The 22,028-nt window shown below is 39.7% G+C and overlaps 1 protein-coding gene and 1 long non-coding RNA gene across 8 annotated transcripts in view; one reads left to right on the top strand and one right to left on the bottom strand.

Annotated features, from left to right (window-relative positions):
- LOC136826292 (RNA polymerase II-associated protein 1) overlaps positions 1-17,172 on the top strand; it is a 62,300-nt gene extending 45,128 nt beyond the window's left edge. For all 6 annotated transcript variants that reach the window (XM_067083518.1, XM_067083514.1, XM_067083516.1 and 3 more), the window contains exons 8-12: positions 4,434-4,591; positions 4,751-4,945; positions 5,717-5,823; positions 5,979-6,222; positions 14,887-17,172. In XM_067083518.1, coding sequence (XP_066939619.1) covers positions 4,434-4,591; positions 4,751-4,945; positions 5,717-5,823; positions 5,979-6,222; positions 14,887-17,055 — 2,873 coding nt within the window. In that variant the 3' untranslated portion in view covers positions 17,056-17,172. The remainder of the gene's footprint in view (positions 1-4,433; positions 4,592-4,750; positions 4,946-5,716; positions 5,824-5,978; positions 6,223-14,886) is intronic.
- The window catches only part of LOC136826296 (uncharacterized), a 236,496-nt gene that overhangs the window by 98,495 nt on the left and 115,973 nt on the right, over positions 1-22,028 (bottom strand). The window lies entirely within an intron of this gene.

Here is a 22,028-nt window from a genome sequence, read left to right as displayed (position 1 = left end):
TACTTTTGTGAGAATGATGCCATATACTCTAATAATTTTTTTTTACATATTCTGTATTTCACATTTATTAATTACTGGTTTTGTACCTTTAAAGATCTGTGGTGATTGCCTTTGGTGGAAGTATTTTGACACTTGTACAAAATTAGGTGGATGCCATTTTGTACAGATAGAATAATTAATGAATAGTGTGTTGAGGTTTGCTAACAGCTGTGGATCATGGTTCATATATCCATCATATTCTCGATGTCAAAATTTTACTTGATATTTTTATTATTAATTTTACTATGATAGTTCAGTTTACAGAGTAGAGCCATCTCTCTTAAGATGATTGAACAGGCAGTACCATCTACTAAATCATGTATATACTGTATATTGATATATTGTAACAACCTTTGATATGGAAAATTTTTCTAAGGCATTTGATGCTGTAAATATAGCAGTCATTAAAACTTGCAGTGGAAGGCACAATCATACTTCCTTGGTATTTCTCTTTTGGAATTACAGTAAATATGATGAATGTCACAGTCATAAATAAAATCCAGTTCTTATCTCCAGAATGATTAATTTACTGATATTAGCCAAGATTTTATTTGTTTGCAATTAGAAATACTCTTGATTTACAAATCATGCTATATGGAAATGTTGATTCTCAATATTTGTATATTTTAAAATATGGGGCCACATAATGCTATCCATTAAAAAATTATCATTCATATCTTGTGCATCTATAGGAATGATAATCTGAGCCATGTAAGTTAAAACAGATTCATTCAGGATGGTGTTTTTAGTAGCAAACTTTATTATACCTTTGCTTCTCTCAGTTGAAAGTTTGTTTATTATATGAATGATTTTCCTACAGCATTTGTGGTCCTATGTACAATCAGATCTTAGTTATTAGTGTGCAAGCATAGTTGGATGCCAGGTAGTAAGATTTGTGATAATTAATTTTAACATGGTCTATTTGTTTGTCTTAGTCATTTCTAGACATTTAATTTTTTATTAGAAGAAAAAATGATCTGCCACTGGTAGGTTGTTGCTAGAAACGTAAGAAAATCATACTTTGACTCAAGGACGTAAACCTAAGATAGCTTTCACATTTCTGGAAAAGGCTTTTTGATTGACTCCACCCATGAAAGTAGGTGGTTGAACAGATACTCTGTCCAGGGACCTGTAAGGTTGCTTACAGCAAACAGGTCAATCTGGCTCCCCTATGCAGGTAGTTACATACCCACACAGGTGCCTCCTTGATACGTTTGGGAGGCCATTAGGAGGATCGTCAGGTAGCTGGGAGATAATCATCAGTTTTAAGGAGGTGCCACATCAATTTTCTGGAACTGATTGCCATATTCATGTCTTGCAGAAGATTAAAGCCTTCAGCAGGGACCCAAATCCTTTTAGTCCTAGACAATACTATCACAGTGGTGACTTGTATCAGGAGGCTAAAATCCATTCTGTGCAGCCTTGCTGTCCATCCTGTTGATGGCTCATGCAAGGAAGTGGCACTTGCCCTTGAATAAGGTCATGCAACTTAAGTTATCGTAGTTCGGTGTTCCCAACATGACCACAACACGTGCTTTAAAAGGCAGTCTTCTTGACTGTCTTGCACTCAGGAGCCTGGATCTGATAGGGGAGAAACCACTTCATCACCTGCTGTTGTCCCCTAGATCATCATTTCTGGCTAAGATGAGGACCCGTTGAAGAGGAAATCCTGTATTCTTCTACAGGAAATCAGCATTGCAGATGAAACATTATGCCCAGCTTGATCACTCCAGGCTTGCCTAGATGTCATTGCTAACATCCCAGATGGTCCTCTCGTGTTTATACCTTATCACTAACAAGCTGCTCTCCCTACATGGGATGAGAATCATCTTAGTATCCATAAATTAAAAGGTGAACTCCCTCCCTCCTTTCCTAATTGCATGAAATCCACAAGGTGGGCACCTCCCTAGCTTTTCTTCAGATATGTCTCTTTAGAAAAAGTTTCTGGGTTTAGAGGAGGGTTATCAGGGACAGTGTTCCTCAAACATTACTATCATTAGATTGAAGAGGTTTGATTGCACTGTGTCAGAAGGTGCTATGGTAAGTCCTAGCCCCATAGGTCCCCTAGAGGGAAGTGACATGCTCCTCTGATGCCTTGGTACTGCTAAGATATTGTTGGGATTGAGCAGTTACCTCATCCCAACATGGTTAGTCAAGTCACTTCATTGTTGTAAGTTTAACTTAGCTACAAGTTCTCTCTCTCTCTCAGAAAATGGGGGACAGGGAAGCAGGGGGTTATATTGCATTGTGAAGAAGTCACTATATTGTTCTGAGGTTAACATGCCCACAGGTTCGTTATTCCTCTTTATTTGTTGTTAATTCCTCATAGAAACCCTTCACAGAAGATGGGAGATATCCCTCACATTACTTTTACCATGGACCATTCTCATCTTGGCAGTTGGGATTCTTTTCTCAGGGGCTGTGCTATTTTGTCACCTATCAGTGTTTTATATGTGCTCCTTTGAGGATGGGCAGTGGCTACACTACCAAAAAACAGGTTTTGATATAGGAAAACCCAATTTTTGGTAGCCACTTTGAGTGCTGAAACCCATCCACTTCCTCTACTGAAAAGGCATAGGAATCTTTGGTGGATGCTTCTTCCATAGACCAGGTGAGCATTGAAATCAGACTTGGACTACCAATTCTGTTGCCATATCTGCAGAAAAAGGGTGAATTGTAATCTTACGGATAGCCAATGTAGGCTGGATAAAGATCCTTCTATTTATACTCCATGACTTTACCAACAGTTGCACTATTTTTGCCAAGACCAGCTTAGAGAGAATTCTTGACATTATTTGGTCTGTCTTGTGGAGTCCCAGGTGGACTGAAGGATAACTCAACAGCTTTCAAAAACAGATTTTTCTTATGTCAAAACCTGTGTTTTTCCTAATATCTAAGTATATTTAATTGTAAGTACATTTTAGCACCAATACTTAAAAATTTAACTGAAAATATATTAAAATCTATAGTATAATCTCCAGAAAAATGTTTCCATATTTTCAGACAATTTGGAACACAATACAGTACACCCCTTTTCATGGAGTATCAGTACTAATGAGGGCGAGAGAGAAAATTTTTTCATTTCATGCTTTATTAAAATCTCCCCAGGCATTGTTGAAAAAAGTCACACCCCCAATAAATACACTTAATGTAGCACAGTTGAGTTAATGAATAGGTTTACAAACAAAGGGATAAGGAGGTCTGCTGTTACCAGCATAATACATGGCAGGCTTGTTTTATTGTCTAACCTTATTGTAACTTTTCAATCAACTAGAGTTTTTTGTCTGAAGATGCAGTTCTTGCAGCTTCTTTACAGATGTCATACTAGCTAATGCAAAAGACATTCAAAAATAAGTATATCTTAGTTTAACCAGACCACTGAGCTGATTAACAACTCTCCTAGGGCTAGCCCGAAGGATTAGATTTATTTTTTGTGGCTAAGAACCAATTCGTTACCTAGCAACGGGACCTACAGCTTATTGTGGAATCCGAACCACATTTTGACGAGAAATTAATTTCTATCACCAGAAATAAATTTCTCTAATTCTTCATTGGCCGGTCGGAGAGTCGAACGCTGGGTCAACAGCATGCTAGCCAACAGCTCTACCCACCACTCCAATGGAGAACTTACTGAGAGTTATAAAGGCAAGAGTGCCTCAAACACTTCACTCACAAATGCCATTTGTCAGCTTAACCAAACAAAGTCACAGTGACACAGAACTAAACAGTCATAAGTGAACCATGTGAAAGTTATGATGCCATGCACACGGTGGGTTAAGGGACCACAAGAGATACATGTACAAATATGGTGGGTTGGTTTGGGGTGAAATAAAGAATGTACCTAGATTATTAGGAGACCTTTGGTGGCATACCCACGAAGCAGCCCAAGATTCTGTATCATTTGGTGCATAATTTGGAAACTTGCTCATTGCCTGAAATTTTCATTCTTTTTTTCAGTATTATTTTTACATTTGTTTGCATATTGGTAATTAACTGGTGGATGCACAGTTAATAAAAAAAAATAAAATAATATCTCCTCTTAGCATTACTGTATAGAAAATACCAATCACCCCTGTAATTGCTTGTTTTCTATGAATCAAGCATTATTTTCTTTCATAGAAAGCAATAAGAATTGAGATTTAACGTGTTTAAGTTAGGACAAGCGGGGCTGTTGCTCATAACCACAGATTAAAGCAGCATCATAGAGAAACAAATATGGATTTTATTAGACTGCAACTTGTTAATAGCTCATTGTGTGTGTTGAGAGGACTCAGGTTTATCAGTAATGATTTTTCTTATAATTATTGTAGACCAAACATAATGTTTTGATTAAAATTGGTTAGTTCTGTGACCATGTAAGTTTATGATGTTAAATGGGCTTACATTTATTTCAGGTCGTCCTGGGTATAGCCTTGATGAGATATTCATTTTCTGTCGCTCAAAAGTCTTGCAACAACGTCATTTGGGCCTGCGCACCCTTGCTAATATTTTGCGCAATGCCAAAGAGGGAATGTATGACATTTGTGTTAATCCTCCAGTAATTAAATTAGCTGTGAGTTATCCTAGTTTTGATAATGTTCACTCACTCAGGTGAATAAATTGATAATGTTCAACAGATAATTTTTGCAAATATGAAAAAAAAGATTCAACCAAACAAAAATTCCACATGTTGGGAGTTTTTTAAGTCTTACTGTACTGTTTTTTTTTTCAGATTGAAGCTGGTGTAGTTCTCATATTACGATTTGCTTTAGATGAGACTTCTGAATTGGTTTACAAAGAGGCAGTGAGAGGACTCTACTACCTCATTGCCAGTGAACCAGATGAGCAGTGCTTGTCTTTAAGCCAGGCTTTTGTTCCTAGTGGTTTAGAACCTGGTGTTTCAAGTGAAATACATGCCAATGATGAGGTAAGATTGGTTTGAACCCAAAATCTTGCAATAAAACATGGCAAGAACACAGTTCTAAGTATCCCCGTGCTATGTAATTCTATTAACCATGTCACCAAACTGTCATTCAGTGGGTTTATTTAATTATTTTATGATGACACTGTATATTGTAATCAAATTTTTTCCAAGAAGTCTCACTTATATGGAGTATGATTTAATTTACTGTACTTGAATTTTGTAAATACAGTATTTGTTAGGTCAGCAATCATGACTACTTGTGTTAAGTTCATTTCTTGTTTTTTTTTAGGTTTGAAAAACTCCCATTAAGGATTGATAATTCTCCTTGAAATTAAATTTAGATCTGACATGAGTATCTTATTTGTAAGACCCAATCTTATTACTGTTACATGCTGTGCGTTATATGTCATGGTTTTTTATTGATCTCTTTAATATAACAAAGTAATGTAAAAATTAAGCTTTCAGTCAGTAAAAGTTCTCTTGTATATGAATGTGTGTAAATCTGATTGACTGATGTTTTTTTTAATGACTTTAAATGAGATGCTGTTAATCCATTGTTTTATACACCTTTATTAATAATAAATTTTTTATTTTTGTCTTGCATGTCTCTTTATCTTTCAGTTTTGTATTATAGACTTAAAATTTGTTGCTGATACTGAAAGATCTTGTAGAATCATCTTTAAAGAAAGTTCCATTTAATATCATGTTACTCCTTATGTTGAAATTTGTAGCCATTCTATTTATTCATTTACTGTACCATTTTACAACTGGCAGGCAAGACAAGAGCTAGACACAGAAGAGCAGGAACTGAAGGACATTGAAATTATTAAATTAGATGTCATCCGAGCATTGATCAGAATGGATACTCAGGCACGTTTAAGGTATTGCGAGCTCGTCATTTTGCTAAATTATTCACTGATTAATAAATGTAATATTTTGCTGTTCTTTTTTTTTTTTCTTAAGAGAAAAAGTGGTATTTCATCCAAATGTCTGTATTTCCACCAGAGATTGATGTCTGTTATGCTATTATAAACAGGTACCTCCTAGGGGTCACCAAACCAGGACCAGAGACAGTCATACAGATCATTGGAATACTGACACGTATAGCACGACATTCTCTAACTGCAGCATGGAAGCTATTTCAAACCCCTCACCTCATTTCAACCATACTGGAGAACTTTCTGCCACATAACTTATCTCCTTTACTCACTGGAGAGAATGTGGCTTCCATGACCTCAGTGTATGGTGTTCCATTGAAGCATGCCTTGCATTTCTTAAGGGTAAGTATGAGAGAATTAGAGGTCGTTGGTTATACAGTAATTGTACAGATATTTTTGTAAGAATTGAGTATGAAATTTTGTTAAAGGCACTTAGATGCTAGTGGGAAGGAAGGTCTCTTAGACTTACATATGATGGGAATGTTAAGATGCTCAGGTGATACTAGTAGTAGGAAAATTTACTCTAACCCCAAAACCACTTATATAAATTCTGTAAATTCAGCAGTTGTGTGCAGCTTGCTGAACATACACTAGAGGTAATTGTAGGGTTTTAGCTTTTATGATCTGCTTTGGTTATGGAATTTTTGTCTAAAACCTATTGCTTTTAGATAAAACAAGGAAAATATACTCCTTTAATCCTGGCCCTCTACCTTTTCTTGCATATTTTGAAGATTTTGTGAGAACTGGGTATTAGTTATGGTGTCAATAGATCATCCACAGATATGCTTAGTAGAGAGGGTATTGAGGTAGAGTGAAGTAGATTTTATTGTTGGCTGTCAAGGATGTTATCTGTTTCATCTGATTTTGAATTCTGTAATAAAACAAACCAGAAAATAGTCAGGGCCTCTCCAGATATTTGCATAGTATACTTCAGTATTGGTAAGTCCGAATGTTGATTAAAAATGTTTTTGATAGCATATCACTTGTTTCATCCTCAAGGAGTTACCTTCCATGGTCTACCAGAGCTCCATGGGGACCAAACTAATATCAAAGAATTCTCTTAATGATTAACATTATAACACGTTATAATGATTAACATTATAACACGTGATGGAGTATGTAATGGACTCAAAGATAAGAGGGCACTCTCCTTTATCTTCAGCGAAGCTGAACCCAGTTTTTCTAACATCAAAGAACCTGCAAGAACAAGAAAGAGAAGTGACTATTGCGTATATGTGTCCGCCCCTTTGTTTACAACTGGGCCGTTAAAGACCAAGGAGCCATTACTCTCTGTTGGTCTATAGCGAACAGTTTACATTGTTACCAGCGCTCTAAAAAAATTCAACTTTTTCCTCTGATTTCATTATCGAGGATCATGGAAACATAAAAAATAGAAAGATAAGCGCTTAATATTAAGTTCTAGTTAAGATTTATAGTTTTGAACCTTTGGAATTTATAATTTTTGTGTGAAAGCTGGAACCTGGCTCGTTGATTGCTAGTTTCGTGAAGCAAAATTTGTTTTAAATTCTAACTAAATGTGTTAACTAAAAGAAATGTTCCACAACTTATCATTAATATAGAAAATCTTTTGAGATTAAACGATGTCTACAATAATCTAGGCAGTAAGTGAGAATAATTCAGACTAGATTAATAGTGGATGTTGTCTGTAGCCTGTGTCCTAGGATTACTTATCCTTAAGTGGCCTAGCTTAGACTGACAACCCTAGGATCAGATAATAACAATATCTGGGCAAAATAAATCGATAGCCTTTTAGGCTACACATTAGTATAATTTTTTTCCTTTTATATAAGCCTGTGCACTTAAGCATGATCTAAATAATCCAGGACTAGGCATTATCTTATATTAAGTGATAACTTTTCACAAAACATCCCATTTTTGGACTAAATTGTTAGCCTAGACCATCTAACCTAGGACTAGATAAAATAGTAATCCGTGCTGGATGAGATGGTAACCTAGCCTTAAGGCTACATACTAAGGTAATTGTGTTTTTATAACCCATACCCATAAGGGTGAATTAAATAATCTGGATTAGGCAGTAACCTAGGTTACAGCAAGTTATAGACTGGCTATAAGGTTACACATTAGTGAGTTACTGTTTTATATAGTAGACCAAATAGCCTAGGACTGGATATAAACAACAACCTGGGTTAGACAAAATATAGTAGACTAACTATGAAGTTATATATTAGTAAGTTTCTGTTTTATATAGCCTATACATTTAAGAGTGATCTATAATAATCTGGATTAGGCAATACCCTATACTAGGCTAAGAAAGAAGTAAGCTTAGGATTATATATAAACAGTATCCTAGCTCAATAAAATAACCTAGTTTTTTTTTTACGACTCGGTAGCATATCTGTAAGGCAGCATACTAGTAGGGTCTTATGTAACCTATATCCTTAAAGGTGATATAAACCTAGAACAGGCAGTAGCCTAACCAGATTAAATAGGAACCCTTTTTTAAGGAATATCTCACTATTAGCCTAAAACAGTGATGGCCGAATATCGGATAAAAGGGTAGTCTTGGCCACGTAAAACAGACAACCAGAATACAAGAGGATTACTTTCTGTATAGTTTATATCCTTAAATTTAAGTAAGCCTAGAATAGGCAGTGGCGTAGAATAGGTTAAGCAGGAACCTTTTAAGAATCCTCTATTCTTAGCTTAAGGTAGATTATACTGGAAGCATTAACCTAAGCTATATAAAATAGTAGCTTGGATTAAACAAATTAGTTCATAGCAGTTAGTCTGAATGGCATGACAATTAGAATTAAAAATTTCACATAGCCATTGCAAAAGGGCTAACAGTGAATATGTAATTAAGCCATATGCAGGTATGAAAACTAACCTAAACCTTAGAGGGTTTAAGTTAACATAGATATTTAATTAAATTTATTACAACTACACACTTGTAATCAAGTTAACTTGAAATATGGAGACTATATGAGGAACTACAGAAGTGTCTCATTTAAAAACAATTAATACAAACTAGCTTCTAAGAACAACTTGTTTTATATCACTACAGGGCTGCCATTAGGCAGGATCCCCAGTTCAAGTGTTCCATAGCAAATTTCTCAGTTCATTTTTTGCCGATGGGTACAGCCCATACCACCTTCCATGAGCATAGTCCTTGGAAAAAATTTTGAAAATTTGCTTGGTCACCAGATATGGGCAAGATTTGTAGTACAGTATGCTCCTGGCAGCAAGTTTTAAGGATGAAACAGCTCCTTATAAGCTGTCTCAATGGGTCCTAGGGTTCAGTAGGGGTGAGAAAGGGAGAGATTATGTCTTTCCGGCAGCAGATATTTAACCCTTTCTCAGAACAACATCTATGTTTGGGCCAAAACCCGGTAACATTGGTCCCCAGTACCTCCTAGGTTAACCCCGAGGAGGAAGTAGAGAAATCTTTACATGGGATTAACATTCATATTAAAGAATTTGAAGTGGACATTGCCACTGAAATGGGCCTGCTGAACCCAGAAGGCTCAGGGAGACAAATTTTAGCTAGCCATGGGAGAAACCTTCCAGAAGGAATTTTGTTCCCCATGCAGCTATCATTGCTGAATAGGATCTTTTCCCCAAAAGGGATACTAGGGTCCACCTAACTCCAACTGAAATGGCTGCATTTTCAGAGGGGTATAGTAACTTACCCAGGACTTCTCTCCCTTGATTAACAGGCAGTTACAGTTCAGTTGCTGAAGCTCAGTTAGATTGTGCAAGCTCCCCCAAAAGGGATACACAGTTTGCGGCATTTGATCAGTTCCATAAGGAAATTGAGTACCATCAAAGATGCCCTTGCCACAGAACAGCAATAGGGACATGAAGCTTGATTCCGAAAAGGAAAGTAAGTCGGTCATGTACACCTCAAAATGTAAAAGTACTACATCCTGTAACTGAAAAGTGAGTGTGGATACAAATGCTGCCCAAACAAGGTCTAATGTTAGAATTCACACTGGAAACATCAAAATGGTCAGTTCAGAATACAGAACTTCAGATCAAAACATAATAGGGGCTTCAATACTCACCCCTGATGATACTGATAATGCCTCAGTGTGCCTTTTCTCTCCTGATGGCATGTATGTAATTAAGGAGAGAAAAACTATGATTGAAGTTGTACATGTAGAATTTACAAACGACAGCATTCCCTAATAGAGAATGGCACCTGATACCATCTTCACCAGACATGGAGAAACCACTAACAAACAGTTTTCTTACCTTTGCCTATAGCATTAAAAGCTATAGAAATCACCCTTTACCAGGTCAACAAAAAATGGCTCTATACTTCTATTTTGAATAAAACCCAAGTTGCTCACCAAGTAGCCCCATCCTTCTGTCCCTTCACTTTCAAAATTATTAATCATGTGAAGACAGATCTTTTGAAAGGAAAAAGCTCTCTTTGGATATAGCTATGCAGCAGTTTGGGACCCCTATAAGAAGACTCTCAGAAGGGACAGTCTCGTCAGAACTTTATGCTAGGCTCTGACTCCTTAGTATTATAACCTCGACCACCTTGCTGGAAGTTGCCACCAAAAGGCTTCCAGAAGATTCCAGGATAATTTTTGTTGTTGAGGCCAAAAGTCTTATGAGAACCCGATGGTAAGCACTCTCTGACTTCCTAGAAAGGAGCATAAAAGTGCGAATGGAAGCATTGGAGGGCTCCATCAAATCACTCTCCAATGTCACTACATTATTACATTCTGATCCCTTCAGTAAGGACCTGTTGGAGGAGTCTGATGTGGCTCAACTCAACGAGAATGCCCGCCAACAGAATTGTAGTGTACGCTCTTCTGGGGAAAGGAATTCAGGAAACGAATCCAAAATTTCCCTTTACCCAACCCCAAAAAAGGCTTGCTTTGATCAAAAATCATATAAGGCTTCAGTCACCCCCAAAAATTTTCCTCAAAAAACAGGTAGGTGGTCAGAAGGGACAATTCCCTACAAAGGGACAACAACAACTACAACAGCAGCAAGGACATCCTTTTTCACAAAGTTCAAAAACCATCTTATAAGGGGGAAAAAGGAAAAACAACACCTGGAATGTCTACCAAAGGGGAAGGCAGAGGAAGAGGCAGATGCCAATAGGAATTGTATGGTTGGGAGTCAGTTTTGACGGCATCACAGACAATGGAAGTTTTTCCCAGTGGGGACAGCATTATTTATATGTGCAGAAAGGCCCTGTTAATGGGGCCCATAGAGAGACATGCGCACATTCGCCACCAAGTACATCTCTTCAGTGTCTTCTAAAAGGATTCCTCTGAAAGAAGAGTGATCCTCAACCAATCAACATTGAACAAGCACATTGTTGGCCAAAAGTTTCGGATAACTACCATTGCCCAAGAACGTTGAATCGTTTCAAAAGGAATTTGGACAGTTTCTAGATCTGAAAGATGCATACTGGCACATCCCTATCACCGTTCCCCTCTGCCCCTTCCTAAGGTTCCGGATAGGGAATGATGTGTGCAAAGTCATGCCCTTTGGGCTAAACATTGCCTAAAGAATATTTTACAAAATTAGCAATGGTATTAGTTCGAGAACTCAAACAAAAAGGAATACAACTACAGTAATAGACTACCTAGACAACTGGTTGATCTGGAGGCCCATAAGAAAAGAGTGCTTGAAAAACCTAAGAGCAATGGTCAACAGACTACAGTCAAAAGGTTTTATAATAAATTTGAAAAAAATCCTGCCTCACGCCCAGCAGACTCTTTCAGTGGCTGGGACTGTATTGGGATACTCTTCACAGCCTGTTGTCTCTCCCCATCATACTCAAAACAGAATAAGGCAAGTCCTCAAAAGGTTCCTTGCACAGCTCAGAGTTTCCAGATGGCAATTAGAACGTATGATGGGCCTGCTGCAGTTCGCATCAGTTATAGACCCTATACTTAGATTGCAACTAAAAATGTGAACAAATTCTGGCTATCGCATGCAAGAAAAAAGATGCGAGACCAACCTCATCAGAAGACTAAAAAAGTTGGGGAGATACTTTGGCCTTGGATCCGGAAGGAATCTCTGGCGAAATAGGTCTTACTGACTCCTCCGTCTGTACAAGTGACGATACACACAGGTGCTTCGTTGACGGAGTGGGAAGATCGTCAGGTGGCAGGGAGGTGATCAGCTACTCTGAGGAATTCTTATGTCAATTTCCTGGAGTTGATGGCTATCTTTTTGTCTCTCAAAAAACTCAACCTCCAGAAGAGAGAGACAACATGACTACAATGTCCTGCATCAAGAGGTCGGAATCACGTTCACCTCCTCTCAATATGGTCATGCTATCCATCCTTCGGGTGGCGCAAACAAGGAAGTGGCACATGTCTGCAGTTCACCTCATGGGGGTTCTCATTGTAATAGCAGACTCTCTATCAAGGAAAATGACAGCCTCAACAGAGTGGATGTTGGACAACCATTCTTTTCAAACAATAGCCAACATGCTTCCACAACTGGAAGTGGACCTATTCGACACATATGAGAATCACAAACTCCTAATACTGTATATGTGTCTCCGAACCTGGAGAGTCAAGCAACAGCAAGAGATGCCTTTCTAAAGACTGGAACAAGAGGAGGACGATATCTTTTTCCTCCATTGCCCCATATTTTGAAGGTTTTGAGCAGATTCTAACCTTCAAAGGAACAGCTTACTTAATAGCCCTAAATTGGCCAAACAGGCATGGGTTCTCAATATTTCAACAATGGACGAAAAGATCAATTCCACTACCGTCCACTGTTCTATCCCAGACAGTAGGAGGGAAAGTCATTAACGCATCCTCCTCTCTGAGCCGAGACCTTCACGTATGGATTTTTTGAATATCTATCGTGAAAATTACTCACCCAACATTGCTAGGTACCTAGTGCAAAAATTACGGACATCATCTATCCAGCAATACCAGTTCTAATGGAAGATATGGTTAGATTATATCCATACTGAGCCCAGTTGAGATTTCTATAGAAACACTTTTTATTTTTTGTATATACCCTTTTGAAGACAAATGCCTTGCAGTTACAACAGTCATGGCATACAAGGCTGCATTAACGGAACCTTGCTTTATGGATTTGGAATTGACTTCAGGACAGAAGTTGTCACTTCCCTTCTGCAGTCTTTTGCTCTACAAAGGCCCACTCCCGAAAGGCATCCAGTTACAGTACTTGGTCCCTGAACAAGGTGCTTAGACTTCTATCAACTCCTCAATTCAGCAGACCCAATACAGGCAGTCCCGTTATCGGCGGGGGTTCTGTTTTGAGGGTGTGATCATAACCGAAAATCTGCTATTTTCAAGGCTTATCGGCTCTGAAAAGCTCTGATTTTCAGTTATTGGCGCTTATCTGTTAGGTATGTATCAGCACCAATACCCAGTTATCGGCGCTGATAAGAGGAAATTGGCAATTTTTGGTGCCGAAAATTACTGATTTTCGTCGCTAGACAAGCGCCGTAAAACCGGATCGCCATTAACCAAACCCGCCGTTAACCAGGGACTGCCTGTACAACCAAAACACACATGCTACAAAAGGCAATCTTGATTGCATTAGCATCAGCAGCTTGTAATAGTGAACTGGGCTGTCTTAGATGGGGATGATGCATCATGCAAACAGCTGACCATCAATTATTATTGTCCCCTGGCCCATCATTCCTGGCCAAGAATGAGGATCCATTAAAAGGGAAATCTATACTTATAAGAAAACTCAATTCAGCAGACAAGACATTATGCCCAGTTCAAGCGCTTAAGGTTTACCTAGAAGTCACAGCAAACATCCCAGAGGGTCCTATTTTCCTACACCCTAGCACAAACTAACCACTCTCCCTACAAGGGCTGAGAATGATTGTAGTTTATCATTAAAAAAGACAACTCCACACTCCTTACCTAGGTCACATGATATTAGGAAAGTAAGTATGTCGTTGGCCTTCTTCAGAAATGTCTCTTCCGAAGAAGTCTCTGAATGTACAGGGTGGTCATCAATTGAATTATTGCCACATGCTCGAACAAATTCGACTACACTGTGTATCAGTAGGTGGCATGGTTAGTCCTAACCCCTAGGTGCTACAGCAGAAAACCAGGGGTCTTATTGACAGTGAGTATGCTAACTATCGCTGGGAGAAGGGTGACAGCACTGCAACCAAACCCAAGTTCGTGTATAGTTTCTTGTTCCTTGGTACCAAAACCTGGAGGGTATTTGGAATAAAGAATGGGACTTGAAATTTTTGGCTTGACCTCAGATCAGAAATGTTTTTTCCTCTGGGGTGTTGGGATTAAAAATTGAGAGCTTAAGCCTTTACAATTTCTTTGTAAAGCTCCTTGAGGGCGAAACAAGCAACTACACTATCAAAAAACAGGTTTTGACGCAGGAAAAACCTATTTTTGATAGTCACTGTTGAGTCATCAAAACCCTCCCACTTCCCTGACAAAAAGGCGTGGGATTTGGGCAAGGGATCATTCTGCATTGACCAACAGAGAGTAATGCTCCTTGGTCTTTAACGGCCCAGTTGTAAACAAGAGGTTGGACGCGCATGCGCAAGAGTCACTTCTCTCTCTTGCAGGTTCTTTGATGTTGCAAAAACTAGGTTCAGCTTCGCTGAAGATAAGGGAAAGTGTCCTCTTATCTTTGAGTCCATTACCTGTATATATTCCATCACGTGTTATAATGTTACTCATTACGACACAATACCTGGCCAAAAAGACCAACTAGAAGAGAATTTTTTATATTAGTTTGGTCACCATGGAGCTCTGGTAGACCACGGAAGGTAACTCCCTGAGGACTTAACAGTGACTACCAAAAAGAGATTTTTCCTACGTCAAAACCTGTTTTAGTTTTATTTAGAATGGTGGATGGTGCAATAACTAGATAAACTTGTTATAACAATGGTGGTTTGCTTGCTCAGTCACCCATGCTCATATTTTTTGCATTGTTTTAAAATTATTTTCTTGACATCCATTGAGTAGGTTAAAGTGTGTTATTGTTTAAAGATGCAATATATAATGAGCTATCATCTTTCAGGTTTTAGCAGCCAAGGGTAGGCAGCTGGCATCCAGCTTGCTCAACACATATGATGTCATGAGTCAAGTGTTGACATATGTCTCACTTGAACCAAGTGAGATGGGTATGCCGCAACAGGAGGCTCTGATGCTTAGTCAGGAGTCGTACACATTATGGGCTACATTTTTGGCATATGGTCTAAACAAACCACAAGAAGCCTTTACTAGTTTCTATCCAATGTTGGTGAAACAACTGATATTTTATAGGGATAAAGTTTCTATTAATGAAGACACAGAAAAGAATAAATTCAACTATGATGTTGGGGCTTGTATCTTAAGTGTCATGGCCCGAGCTGTTAATGTTGCAGCTTCTCACTCTCTTTTGAAAAATAAAATGATCCTAAACCAAGGGACAATAATAGATACAGATGGCAAATCGCTGGTCTTGCCACCACCACTACTGACATGGGAAGATATGAATGATCTTCCGTCGTTAGTTGAGACATGTTTGAACAAGTGGCTTGTTGAGTTGATGCGCAGCACTGAAACTTCCTTTTCAGCTCTAAAGCTGGTAGGCAGTTGCTGTTATTTCTTGGAATGCTATTACAGCAAGTGGAAAGATCAAACTAGTTACAGTGGTGATGTGTGCAACAACAGGATTGTTAACATCTACAATAATATACTGACACCATTCTTAGTGTCTTCAGCTATGCAGCAGTTAATGGGTAAGCTTATAATGCATTCATCTTTGATTGCTGATCTACTACCTGGCTCAAGACGTGATCCAGTCAACCTTGGTTCATTAGGGTGTGTAACACATGGTGGCAAGATAATTCCTATTGTACAGAAGACTTCTCCTTTCCCTCTGTTGCTTCCTTTTGTATCATTCTGTTCATGTCTCCATTCTTTACACCCTGTTCTAGATCCCAAACCAATGGGTGCTATGTTAGAGTCTGAAGAACTGGAACAATACTTGATTAGATTTTGTAACTCAAACCATGAACTGCGCAGCCATTGGCTGACAAGGATTGAGGTTCACTTTATATACTATATATTGCAGCTTGGTGCCATGAAAGGCTGTTGTAAATATCAGCTCTTTCATGAAACTGCTCTGAGCCTTGTGCCATCTATTCATAAAGGTGATGAACTCCTCATCAAAGATCTCTTAGGTTCAGTTGTGTGTGCTCCTGAATTCTTGGCAGATGTAACTGAGATCAGTTCACGAGTTGATGATATAGCACTCAAGGATTATGTACCTTTAAAATCTCCTGCTCAAGTTCAGCCTGTTTTATCCCCTAAACAGTTGACAGACAATATTTGCAGCTCTTTAAAGTCTATGGAATCAGAGCTTGTTAGTTGCTTGGTAAGCAAGAAGGAGTATGAAGCAAGTGCTGTTTTGAAAAATGGCATACCATTCATAACTAATGGCATAACAATAAGCCAAACAGAATCAAATGTAGCTTTAGAAAAGTACTGGCCACTAGTTCCCATTAAGCGTGTTTATAATGCATCAAAGCAAAAATCAAAAATTTCAGAGAGCAAGGAGAAACCACCAACTAACAATTCCAGTGATCAGTCTGCCCCAGAAGATATGCTCACTGTTACCAGGTGTCTCCAGATGACATATTTGTGTCTGAAGTATCGAAGAAAGTGCTTCTTTTCAGAAACCAACTCCTTTGCTTGGTTGCAGCATCTAAGTCTTGTTTTCCTGGTTGCAAGTGATATGTTTTTAGATGCTAATGTCAGTTCATATCTCCAGGGGTGCATTGTTGAGCTGCTTCGTAACAAAGGATATGTTAATCTAGAAGCAGTTAACCATATCAAAGGTTTTAACTCCTGCATTGCTTGGTATAAAGAAATGCTGGAGCATTTCCAAGGGGTGTCATATGGAGATTCTACTTTTGCTCTCTTCCTTTTGATTCCTCTGCAGCAATATTGGGATGTGGAATTCCGTTTGCAGTTTTGGGGTGATATGTCAGATGCCTTGCCATTTGTCTTCCTTTCACCTGAAGAAGTCACTCAGTTTATTCCCATGAAGCAGTTTTGTGAGCCAGACGAGGAGGATGAGAGATTGATCATCAAATACAGGGGTAACTTGGGCTCTCGTGTGATAAACGAGAAACGGAACTCTTTCTTGTACAAAATTGCAGTGCATCATGTAAGGCAGTACATGGAGAAACAAAAAAGTTGAAGCAAACAGTGTGTTGTTTGTGAATAATTCTAATTTTTTTTCTACTGAGGAACTGAATTCTCTGATATTTTGCTGTCATGTGTAAGTTCAAGTGAATGAAATAAATATTAAAGTAAAGTATGAGTTTTATTTGGAATACTTTTTAGTAAGAAATTTTGAACAATAATGAGTTTGAGATGTTTGGAAATTGGAAACTGCTGTATTACTCATATGTATATGCAAGTTATGTGTGTGCATCACTTGATTTCAGCTCAATGTACTGTCCATAATGAACATTTAGAACAGTGCATTATTTGCTCCAAAAAATCAGTTTGTCTGTGGTGAGTGAATGAAAAGTATGATGATAAAGTGTTATATCTGTTTTATACTATAATATTGGTTTTATTTTCTTGGTATTTTTTTACTACTGAAAAAGCTATTTCATAAATACAGAATTCAATAAAACAATGTTTCATCCTGCAGCCATAAGTGGAATAGTTGAATGCTAAGAGCCCAGAGGTAAATCAGAGAAAGCAGCCCAACATGGAAAAAGAAACAGAAGTAAAGCATAAACTATGTCAGACAAACAATGAAGAAAAACAATTGTGGTAAAACTATGAATGTGAGTTTTCGCAGCTAGAAAACTATTTGCAATTAACCTGATGAAGTTCCAAGGATTCAACTACATATCTCAGCAAATCATTATATAATTTGGTCACAGCTGGAATAAAACCTAAATTATTTATTTCATGAACCCTATTCATTGTAAGAAGCCCACAGGGGCCATTGACTTGAAATTTAAGCTTCCAAAGAATATGATGTTCACTAGAAAAAAGTAACAGAAGGCAATGGGAAATACCGAAAGAAATCAGTTATTAGAAAAGAAAAAATAAATTAACAAATAATACTACTACATAAATATGTGAGTAAATTATTAAAATCCAAGGCAAATTGTTTTAAGGCAGTAATGCATTGCAGCTTTGGTTGAACTTCCGAAGGTCCAGTTGCACATCCTCAGGGAGGCTGTTCTACAGTCAAACGGTTTGAGTAGTAAAGAACAACTAGAACTGAAAAGTTTGACAGTGAGGCACATTAACTATCTATTGGTACTGCTGTTCAGCAAATCTGGTTACTCTTGACAAGAAAAGAGGATTAATTGGGAATGTGAAAGATCTCTGTTTAAATGCAACCTATGAAAACTGACAAATGAGACCATCCATCAATGGTCCAAGTCATAACTGCTCGTGTTAGGAAACGGGAACCTACCACCATGAACCACTCTATCTAAAAGAGGTAAGTCTCAGGCAGAGCCAGACATCCATGTCGGAGAACAATATTCTAGTAAAGGAAGGACAAATGACCTAAAACAGGTTGTACTGATTGCAGTATATCTATGTTATAAATATATGAGGCCTTACATACACCTAACTTTCATGCGGCATTTGCTGATACTTTCATTAGAAATTTCTCAAAAGTAAGATGTGAGTCAACCAAGAATAGTTAAAGCTTCAGACTCATTCAGTAGAGTCCCATTCACCTGAAAGAGAAGATGCGGTAGAAAATCTGTACGAGATCTGCAAATCAATAGCGTTTTTGTTTTGCTGGAGTTCACCCTCTTGCTCCAACTACACCATTTACTAATCCTCTCCAGGTCATGATTGAGACCAAGGGCAGCTTCATTTCTCATAAGTGGAGACTTTACTTGACCTATAAGTTTTGCGTCATTGGCATATTGAATAGTCTTGTTTTCCAGATCAACAACCATACCACTTGTATACACTAAAAATAACAGCAGACCAAGAACACTACCCTGTGGAACTCCAGACACAACAGGTCTTAGTTTGCTAAAGATACCATCAACAGCAACCCGCTGCTGCCCACCTGTAAGAAAATCTTGTAGTAGTCCTAAAACATACCCACCCACTCCATGATTTTGAAGTTTATAAATAAGTGCTTTGTGGTTTACTAAATCAAAAGCAGCACCAAAATCTTTTTGAATTACTCTACACTCAAAACCCTAAGTAAGGTTCTCTTGCAAATGGCATGTCAAATCTAAAAGAGCATAGCGGGTACTTAACTGCTTCCTATATGCATATTGACTATCAGCTGACAACCCTTTAGACTCCATGTACTTATATACTGTAGTGGCTTAAGGTAAATTTTTCTGCAACTTTGGAGAGCACAGGGAAAATAGAAATTGTCCTACATTTACTGCAGTCAGCAGATATGCCATTCTTTGGAATAGGCAATATCTGCTACGATACTACACTGACCTAAAAATCTATAGAATTACTATTCTTGGGAGACAATACATTAGAAACCTTTCTAAAATACAAAAGGGAGGAAACCATCATGATCTTCTCCACCCTAGCTAACAAGATTATTAAGAATTTTCTTAACATTACTAGAGTGAAATGCAAATCTTATAGGAATAGGTTTCTTTTATTATTATTATCAAAGTAGTTTAACCAGACCACTGAGCTGACTTTCAGCTCTCATAGGGCTGGCCGGAATAGGTTCCTGATGACAAGCACTGTACCAGGGAAAAGGACATCCTCATCTGATTGCTTAGCTTCAAAAGCTTGATGAAGCAGTTCAGCTTTTTCCTTAAGGCTAGTAACCAATCTACCATTATCCGTTAGCAGTGGTGGAATGGAAGATGAGCCTGACCCAAAGATAGATTATGCCAATTTGGTCCACCACACAAGAGGATGAGTAATTCCCTCAAGTTTCCACTTTAAGGAAACATTACATGGTGCTGAACCTCACAAAAGAAAAAAGGCAAAGCATTGGGAATTGTCGCCATATCAAGTAGTACATGGTGGATGGTATATTCTGGGAAGACCCCATGTAAAGGATGAAGAGAATTATAAAAATTTTATGAGGCATGCACAGTGAGCTAACTGAACTACAGTGCTAGAAATTAATGCAAAGATTGACTCAACTGAAGATGAAGTTGTAAAGTCACCACATCGGCGCCATTAATTAAGTCTCCGCTGAGCATGTTTTCTTTGGTGACTTCCCATTTTCTACACACTCAATTAGTCACGCCTAAAACGTGCCAGGTCACACATTTTTAACCATTTTTACTTTATACGTATTTATACAAATGTCACACATCATTGTGTATCATATGTTTCTTCATTCACAGGCATCAAGACTGTATCCATATTGAAGTCCTGTACGTTTTGTATTGTAAATTGTACTCATTCACTGTATATTATTGTTTATTGTTTTGCCCTCAGGTCACAGTCAATTCCATGGTCTTTCGCAGACCGGCGCCAGTCGGCCGCTATATAAACTGCCTGGATCTGTAATAAAGTAGCAGTAACTTTTACCTGCTCGTTTCTTTGACACCTCTTACAGTGGTGACCCCCGGAGTATCCCGGAGCCATTAACGGACCGACACGGCGACTTAGTCTTGGCTCCAGGATTCCTCCAAAACGCTCTTAGCGGCCTAAACACGGTGCTGTAACCAGCGTTTGAGCGTGCTGACTCGTCGGGCGTACCCCCACCAGCGCCACTAGCGGAACCACACGGCGCGCACAAAAGTGCGTACTGACGCGAGTACCCCACTCCAGTAAGAGATCAAAGGAGCAAGCATGGACGCCGGTATCCCCCTCCTTCATGCACTTAAACGCGACCTCGCGGACTTGGAGGTTTACCTACCTCCCATCACACCCGCGCCCGCCCCCGCATCGACGGCCCTCCTGCACCTCCACACCCACACCAGCGCCCCGAACACACAATGGCCGGGCAACACAATCGCGGGCCGCCCTCACCGTAAAGCTGCCGCCTTTTATGCAGGGGAACCCATCGATGTAGCTACGCAGGGTGGAGAGCCACTTCAGAGTGGCGGACCTGACGGACGAAATCTTACAGGCCGACACAGTGCTCAACGCCCTTCCGGAGGACGTGTACAGAAAACTCATCTCGCGGTACCCAAACACACACCTCACATACAGCGCCACAAAAGTTCCTCCTCGAAGCTTGCTCCCTGCCCATCACCGAGCGGGCCGCCCGTGCTATCGACCTTGCCATAAACCCACGCCACGACCTCAACTCAGAGACGCTTGGAGCATGGTCGTGGATCTCCTGTCACTACCAGACTTGGATGGCACAAAGAAGCGACAGGAGATAAGCTTTGAACGGGAAATCTACCTTCGCCAACTCCTCCCGGAGGTACGCAACCAAATCGCTCACCCCTACACCATGCCTATCGAGGACCTCATAGAGGCGGCGCAACATCTTACAGACTCCGTCAAGGCTTCACAGCGGCTAAAACCGGCCACACAGTCGGTCAGCTCCGTCCAGCCAGAAGAGGACGTAGAGCAGCCCGTCAACGCCATCGCCAACAGACTTCCACCGAACCACAGCAGGTGGAGGTCCCCGGGCTTCTGCTGCTACCACAAGTGGTTCGGAAAGGACGCCCGAAACTGCCTGCCGCCCTGCTCGTTCGCCCGTTCAAAAAACGGTGGTGGCGGCGGCCAGCAGGACAAACCGCCATGGCAACCGAAGAACCCAGGGGCTCAAAAACAGTAGGTTTTTACGTCCGCGACACCGTCTCCGGCAGGATGATGCTGGTCGACACAGGGGCCTTTAAATCGATCTTCCCGGCATCCAGAGAGGACTGCAACCAGACACCAGACCCGGCCGCCTTCCTGACGGCCGCCAACGGAACCCCCATCCTCTCCTACGGCACCAGGCCCCTGTCGATCTCCATCCTTGGCCAGAGTTACTCCTGGGACTTCGTCGTCGCGGACGTAGGAACCCCACTCCTAGGGGCCGATTTTCTGGCGTACTTCGGCCTGCTAGTCGATGTGAGGCGTAAGCGCCTCCTCGATACAGACTCCTGCCGGTCTCTCCCGTTAACAGCGGGACCCAGACCCACCATCAGCGCCGTCGCCCCCCACCAATATGCACACCTACTGTCAGAGTTCCCTGAGGTATTCAAGCCCGAGCTTCGCCAAGTCCCCGGGACCCCAGCCAAGCAC

Source organism: Macrobrachium rosenbergii, chromosome 40, assembly GCF_040412425.1.
Source record: "Macrobrachium rosenbergii isolate ZJJX-2024 chromosome 40, ASM4041242v1, whole genome shotgun sequence".
NCBI classification, from domain to species: domain Eukaryota; kingdom Metazoa; phylum Arthropoda; class Malacostraca; order Decapoda; family Palaemonidae; genus Macrobrachium; species Macrobrachium rosenbergii.
The sequence above is the reverse complement of the archived record's forward strand: the minus strand, read 5'-3'. Positions and strand labels throughout refer to the sequence as shown.